Source organism: Schistocerca serialis, chromosome 1 (genome assembly GCF_023864345.2).
Source record: "Schistocerca serialis cubense isolate TAMUIC-IGC-003099 chromosome 1, iqSchSeri2.2, whole genome shotgun sequence".
Lineage (NCBI taxonomy): Eukaryota > Metazoa > Arthropoda > Insecta > Orthoptera > Acrididae > Schistocerca > Schistocerca serialis.
The window spans coordinates 1,108,261,770-1,108,270,020 of record NC_064638.1 but is presented as its reverse complement, the minus strand read 5'-3'; the positions used below and the strand labels follow the sequence as shown (position 1 = coordinate 1,108,270,020).

Sequence of the window (8,251 nt, the reverse complement as noted above, 5' to 3'; positions counted from 1 at the left end):
TGAAATGCTCTGTCACCCATTCTCTGTAAACTGTTTATACCAACGTTTAATACACCACCTATCAGGAGGTTTAACACCATACTTCGTTCGAAATGCACGCTGAACAACTGTCGTCGATTCACTTCTGCCGTACTCAATAACACAAAAAGTTTTCTGTTGAGCGGTCGCCATCTTAGCATCAACTGACGCTGACGCCTAGTCAACAGCGCCTCAAGCGAACAAATGTACAACTAAATGAAACTTTATAGCTCCCTTAATTCGCCGACAGATAGTGCTTAGCTCTGCCTTTTGTCGTTGCAGAGTTTTAAATTCCTAAAGTTGGGGTATTCTTTTTGAATCACCCTGTATTGTAAACATCATTTTTTCTTGTCTGCACGAATTGCTTCGTTCAAGAAGCGTTTACTGACTGTTTTTGTTGACATATTGTCGAATAAACGGCGTGTGTTCCAGCAAGCAATGAGTGTGAAACTATATTTTGCTATTGATGTAAGTAAAGCATGCTGTGTGCAGCATAATGATTAAAACGAGAGAAAAGGTCACCATCTTGAAGACAAGTTTACAGTGAAAGCACTTGAGTCCCACACAAACTTTGATGAAAGAAAAAGAACTGTGCAAACAATAAAAAGTAGATATGCAATTTCTAATTGTTTTGCAAGCGAGACTCAGAAAGTGCCTCTACAGGACAGTAAAGTCCTGCATGTACAATTTCATTAATTTAATTGTTCTATCGAATCAGTATCATTATTGCCACTTGCTGACGAAACGAGCGTAGTGAACAGCAGCCTTTCTCTCTCGGCGCCAACAGAAGTCATTCGCCGAGTAGCATGGAATCAAGCCTTTCTCGGGAGATAGAGATATTCTGGCTTTAATCAACTTAATTAATACCAATCAACAAAAATCTAAAAGATGTTGTTGGTTAGACCTTTACTGATATTGTAAACTGAAAGAACATGGTGCTTCTAAGGCGTTTAAAATGTTGAATAAGTATCCAGAAAGACATTGGTCATTTTACAGAATGAGCAGAGAACGTTCGACTTGTTGTCAAGAAAGGCTGGCCCATCCGTTTACAAAGAGGATAGCAACTTCAGACTCTCACGGCAGTGGCTGTTAATAGCTTTATGGTAAGAAAAAATTAATAATACTTGGTTTCAAGAATATATTCAGTTCTAATTAAAAGTACAAGTCTTAATCCAGATAAACATACAATATTGGCTTAAAAAGTAGTTTTCACGTCGTGATCGTACTGTTACTGGTCTTAATTTTGACATTAATGCTCATTTTAGCTGTGTAATATATTTCCAATACCTAATTTTCGGGCCAACAATATGTTTCTAAATATGGCTTACTTTACATAGCCTAGTCGTAATAGCAATAACGGAACAGTGTAGTTGGGATTTACCGGACAGTTCCGACAATGTAACTACGTCCAATGTAATTTAATCGGTTCCACTGTCACCGCTGAATCATAAAACTCGGTTAGGATTCCAAACTTTTCTATGTCTAACGATGGTGAACTGGTTGGCACTTCTCTTGCAGTTAAAATATAACTTCTTCTAGTCTGACGTGAACTTTTTATTATTAAATTGACCTTCGGAATTTATTCATACAACCATCTTAAACGTTGGTTTTGTATTACAGAATTTTAGCAGATGCTCTGGTGCGAGGTTGCATATGGTTATCGAAGTACAGATTAGACATAATTAGAATTTTCACATACGCTGTATGACGCAAGAAAGATCAATTACATGAAAATCGTCCAGTGCAATACACGCCCAAACGAAGTAGAATCCTTACAGGAAGTGCAGAACATTTTTCATGTATACGTAAGGCCTGTAGTAAATTCAAATTATAAGCCTGTGTATAATAACAGTAATGAGTCTTCCTAGAACAATACAAAATAAGTGACGTGAAGCACAGATATTTCGTCTGGTCTTGTAGTTCCGTCCATGCAGGTTTGGAAATTTTAATCTCGTCCTAGCATCAGTTTGCAGCTTTGACGTTTCATATGGCCTTCCGTTATTCGGTATGAGTGGAGTTTTCCGTACTTTCAACCTCACTTTTTGTAGATCCATAAACAGAGAGTGAACTTCAAATTTCAGTAGAAGGCAATGCAGAAGAAAGTGATGGGCTGTGATGAGTAAAAGAGTGTTGTAGCAAACGCTTCTCCTCACTTAAAATATGCCCAGCCAAATGTAAAACTCCAATTTTGAACCGCCTTTTTTGATCCTCATTCATTTTTTTCATATCAGGAAGAACACTTATAAAAAAAGCCAAATCTGGATCTTCATACTTCTTGTTCTCTATACACTCAATATTTACATAATTATTCTTCGAATGAAAATATTCGTACGCTGACTTGTTGACAACTGCATGGGATGCTGTTCCAGCATTGCTGGCCTTTTTGGATCTTTTTGGTTGAGATGTTGATAAAATACAGTTTTCGCTAGGGGATGACAGTGATGTATTTCTTGACCGACGGTCATATTGCGTCGTAACGACACATTCGTTGCCACTTTCAACGTTCTTGCGCACAGCTTCTTGTGTCTGTTCAAGTGAAATACTCACCGCGCTTGCATTTGAGACACTGTCCTTCATTTCCCGAGACTTCCTAAAACGTTGGTAAAACATCACATATCCAGAAACATAATAAGGTTTTCTTATTTTAACTGCAGAGCCAGATGGGCCGGATGGAGACTTCAAATGTCTACTATGGCTCCCCCTGAAACTCTCCCACCGGTCTCGAGAATCTCGCACTGCAACAAATAGAAAACATCAATTTTTCAATATACTGATCATGTCATTAATCTCGCTTTACAGTTCTTTTCAGGTGCTTTATTGCTACGTGCTCCTTCAGGGTGCTTTCCTTTCTTTTCTCAGAGGACACACTACTGTTCAAGAAATTGTGGCCGATTCGTGAAAGGCAATATGTGAGCTCATACAGCCTGAATATTTATCAACAGCAGCTCGAGAAATCTGGAAGAAAATTACTGTTCGTTACTGGGAGCTAAGGAATTTACCGAACTGTATTAGTAGCATAGACGGAAAGCATATCGGAGCTAAAGGTCCTGCTAAATCTGGGTCAGTATTTCGTAATTATAAACGTTTTCCTACCATAGTTCTATTAGCTGTTGCAGAAGTAGATGGACTGTTTTCATCAATGACGTTGAGCAGTATGACCGCAACAGTGACGGGAGAGTATTGAAAGAAAGTTCCTTCGGTAAGACATTGTTTGGAGGTGAGCTTCCGCTTCCGGAACCTAAGCTTTTGCCGCAAGAAGGATGCCAATTTCGTTATTATTTTGCCGCGGATGAAGTTTCTCGTCCACAAAATACATAATGAGACCATGTCCTCGTAGACAATTAAATAACGAAAGGCGCGTTCTGAATTACAGCTTATCTAGGGGAAGAATGTTCTTAGATGTTCTTTTGGTATTTTAGTGTCGAGGTTCCGGGTGTTGGAAACTTCAATAATATGTATTGTGAATGAAATGAATGTCGTAGTTCAAGCAATTAGAGTATTGCACAACTCTATGTGGAGTCGTTATGGTGTATATTCTAACTTATACTGCAGCACAATGTAGACAACCTTACTGACAACTCACATAAAAATGTATGAAACCAAAAAAGGTCTACAAATAGATAAACTGAAGTATTCTCTTGAACAGAACAAAATATGTATAGAGCTATGTACCGACAAGATTTGATATCCTATTACACCCAGCAAACGAGTAGAAAAGTTTACAGACTTTTTTACGGAAAACCGCGTTGCAAACTTTTATTTAGCTACACTTCATTTTCCACAAATAAATTACATCGTCTGTCAGCAACGGTGAAGAGCCCAGAAGGAAAAGAGAAAAACAGATGGGACTTAGGAGGGTTGAGAGGATGTTGTTGTTATGGTCTTCAGACCAGAGACTGGTCTGATTCTGATCTCCATGCTACTTTATCTGTGCAAGCTTCTTCATGTCCGAGTTACTGCAACCTACATCCTTCTGAATCTGTTGAGTGTATTCATGCCTTGGTCTCCCTCTACGATTTTTACCCTCTGCACTTCCCTCCAATACTAAATTGATGATCCCTTGATGCCTCAGAACGTGTCCTACCAACAAATCCCTTCTTCTAGTCAAGCTGTGCCACAAATTTCTCTTCTCCTTAATTTTATTCAGTACGTAATCATTAGTTACGTGATCTACCCTCTCTTCTTGTCTACACTATTTATCGTCCATGTTTCGATTCCTTACGTGGCTAGAATCCATACAAATAGTTTTAGAAAAGACATCCTGACATTTAAATCTATATTCGATGTTAACAAATTCTTCTTATTCAGAAACGCTTTTCTTGCCATTGCCAGTCTACATTTTATATCCTCTCTACTTCGACCATCATCAGTTATTTTGCTCCCCAAATACCCATCTACTACTTTAAGTGTCTCGTTTCCTAATCTAATTTCATAAGCATCACCTGATTTAATTCGACTACTTTCCATTATACTCGTTTTGCTTTTGATGATGTTCACCTTACACCCTGCTTTCAAGACACTGTCCATTCCGTTCCGCCGGCCGGGGTGGCCGAGCGGTTCTAGGCGCTACAGTCTGGAATCGCGCGACCGCTACGGTCGCAGGTTCGAATCCTGCCTCGGGCATGGATGTGTGTGATGTCCTTAGGTTAGAGTTAGGTTTAAGTAGTTCTAAGTTCTAGGGGACTTTTGACCACAGAAGTCCCATAGTGCTCAGAGCCATTTGAACCATTCCGTTCATCTGCTCTTCCAGGTACTTTGCTGTCTCTGACAGAATTGCAATGTCGCTGGAAAACCTCAAAGTTTTTATTTGTTCTCCATGGATTTTAATTCCTACTCCAGATTTTTCTTTTGTTTCCTTTACTGCTTGCTCAATATACAGATTGAATAACATCGGAGATAGGCTACAAACCTGTCTCACTCCCTTCTCAACCACTTCTTCCTTTTCATGCCCCTCGACTCTTGTAACTGCCATCTGGTTTCTGTACAAATTGTAAGCAGCCTTCCGCTTCCTGTATTTAACCCTTGTCACCTTGAGAGGGTATGTTTTGTAGTTTCGTTGATTACCAACGCGAGCAAAATTACCAAATAACTCGGCAGTATGGCCCACTTATCAGTATGACGCTGCAGCCTCTTTGCCCCCTTGATGCGTGCTCTGATTCGGCTGATAAGGATGCCATGAAGCCGCTGCGTATTCCCCTGTGGCAAGCAGGCCTATAGCTGCCGCAACTGGTCCTTGATATCCTCGAAATTGGCACCGAGCTGACGTCCGATCTGGTCCCAAACATGTTCTACCGGAGCCAGATCTGGGGATCTTGCTGGCCACGAGAGCACCACGCAGACAGTTCATAGAGACACGTGTCACGTGTGGACAAGCATTGTCTCGCTGGAAAATGGCTCCACGATATTGTCGCATGAGAGGTAACAGGTGGGGACACAGGATGTCCGAGACGTACCGTTGTGCTGTTCGAGTGCATTAATCACTACCTGCCGTGACCTCAAGTGATAATCGATTCCTCCCCGCACCATGACGTAGGAGTAACAGCTCTGCGCCTTTCCAAAACATTGGAAGAAAGGGACCTCTCCTCAGGTCGCCATCATACTCGCCGATGCTGATCATCCGAGGTAGTACAGAACTGCGATTCGTCACTGATCGTAATACGGTGCTAGTCATCAACAACCCATCCTTCCCAGTCACTGCACTATTCCAAAGGCAGCAGCTTGTGTCGTCGTATCGACCGTAGCCTACGCAAGGGACAGTAGTTCCCTTGTCCGGTTGCTGCTAATCTCCGGCCATGGTACGGGATGACACAGAATATCACAGGCAGTCCATTGTTCTCGTACGGCAGTCGCAAATCTAAAGTGGTTACGACGTTCCTTGGGCAAAATACGGCGGTCATCCCTTATAGTGGTCTGTTGTAGTCGACCAGAACATTGACGATGTGTATGCCTCCCTTCACGTTCCCATACAATCCAACATTGGACCACTGTAACATCGGAATGCCTCTCAAATCTGGATGTTGCACGATTCGACCAGTAGGTCACGTCGAGACCCAAAGGAAGACTCTTTCAAATTCTTCTCAAGTGCAGATAACGCTGTCTCACACAAGTATGTAGGTGTCCTACACACTGTTCATTCAATACTGACGCTGTACGCGCCCCTTATATCCCCTACCAGATCTGGTAACAACCTTAAATCCGCACAATACTACTGCATCAAAAGTGGCAAATGTGGAACACGCCACATTCATCTGGCAGTGACGCGACAGTGACGTGGTAGGCAATGCTCCCTCAGGAGGTATTTGTTGCAGGCTAGATGTATGCTTCTTGCCACGACACGCGTAAGATCCGTTGCCACGTTACTCACTTATTAAACGCGACGCCCGGCGTCGACGGACAACGTCAATTTACTTTCCACTATCAACAAATTAATACACTGAGGTGTCAGAAGTTATGGGATATCGATAAGCGCAGGCCGGTGTGGCCATGTGGTTCTAGGCGCTTCAGTCTGGACCCGCGCGACCGCTACAGTCGCAGGTTCGAATCCTGCCTCGGGCATGGATGTGTGTAAGGCCCTTAGGTTAGTTACGTTTAAGTAGTTCTAAGTTCTAGGGGACTGATGACCTCAGAAGTTAAGTCCCATAGTGCTCAGAGCCATTTGAACCATATCGATACGCACATATACAGATGACTGTAACGTCGCATGCTCAAGGTATAAAAGGGCAGTGCATTGGCGCAGCTGTCATTTGTACTCAGATCATTCATGTGGAAAGGTTTCCAGCGTGATTATGGCCGCACGATGGGAATTAAGAGATTTTGAACGCAGAATAGTTGTTGGAGCTAGACGTACGGGACATTCAATTTCGGAAATCGTTAGTGAACTCAATATTGCGAGAAGTGCGCCGAGGAAACGTAATTTCAGGCATTGCCTCTCGCCACGGACAACCTCGTGGCCGACGGTCTTCACTTAACTACCGAGAGCAGCGGCGATCGCGTAGAGCTGTCAGTGCTAACAGACAAGCAACATTACGCAGAAAGCAGTGTGGGACGAAAGACGAACGTGTCCGTTAGGACGCTGCGGCGAAATTTGGTGTTAATGAGTTATAACAGCAGACGATCGACGCGAGTGCCCTTGCTAACAGGACGACATCGCCTGTAGCGTCTCTCCTGGGCTCGCACCATATCGGTTGGATCGCAGAGGACGAGAAAACTGTGGCCTGATCAAACGAGTCCCGATTTAAGCTTGTAAGAGCTGATGGTAGCCTTCGAGTGTGGCGCCAGGAAGCCATGGATACAAGTTGTCAAAAAGGTATTGTGCAAGCTGCAAGCTGGCGGTGGGTCCACGATGGTGTGGGTTGTGTTTACATGGAAAGGACTGGGTCCTCTGGTCCAACTGGACCGATCAATGACTGGAAATGGTTACGTTCGGCTACTTGTTCCCAAACAACGATGGAATTTTTACGGATGACAATGAGCCACATCACCGGTCCACAATTCCTTGAACATTTATGGGACATAATCGAGAGGTAAGTTCATGCACGTAATCCTGTACCAGCAACGCAATTATGGACGGCTGTAGAAACAGCATTACTCAGTATTTCTGCAGGGGACTACCAGCGACTTGTAGAGTCTATTCCACGTCGAGTTGCTGCACTACGCCGGGCAAAAGTAGTTCCGACACGGTACACACTACTGGCCATTAAAATTGCTACACCAAGAAGAAATGCAGATGATAAACGGGTATTCATTGACTAGAACTGACATGTGATTACATTTTCACGCAATTTGGGTGCATAGATCCTGAGAAATCAGTACCCAGAACCACCACCTCTGGCCGTAATAACGGCCTTGATACGCCTGCACATTGAGTCAAACAGAGCTTGCATGGCGTGTACAGGTAGCTTTAACACGATAACACAGTTCATCAAGAGTAGTGACTGGCGTATTGTGAAGAGACACTTGCTTGGCCACCATTGACCAGACGTTTTCAATTGGTGAGAGATCTGGAGAATGTGCTGGCCAGGGCAGCAGTCGAACATTTACTGTATCCAGAAAGGCCCGTACAGGACCTGCAACATGCGGTCGTGCATTATCCTGCTGAAATGTAGGGTTTCGCAGGGATCGAATGAAGGGTAGAGCCACGGGTCGTAACACATCTGAAATGTAACGTCCACTGTTCAAAGTGCCGTCAGTGCGAACAAAAGGTGACCGAGACGTGTAACCAATGGCACCCCAT

The 8,251-nt window shown here is 43.2% G+C and overlaps 1 protein-coding gene across 1 annotated transcript in view; it reads right to left on the bottom strand.

Annotated features, from left to right (window-relative positions):
* Positions 1-1,142: 1,142 nt before the first annotated feature.
* LOC126416629 (nucleoprotein TPR) overlaps positions 1,143-8,251 on the bottom strand; it is a 195,626-nt gene continuing 188,517 nt past the window's right edge. The window contains exon 6 of the mRNA XM_050084391.1: positions 1,143-2,753. Within this exon, the coding sequence (XP_049940348.1) occupies positions 2,089-2,753 (665 nt within the window). The 3' untranslated portion in view covers positions 1,143-2,088. The remainder of the gene's footprint in view (positions 2,754-8,251) is intronic.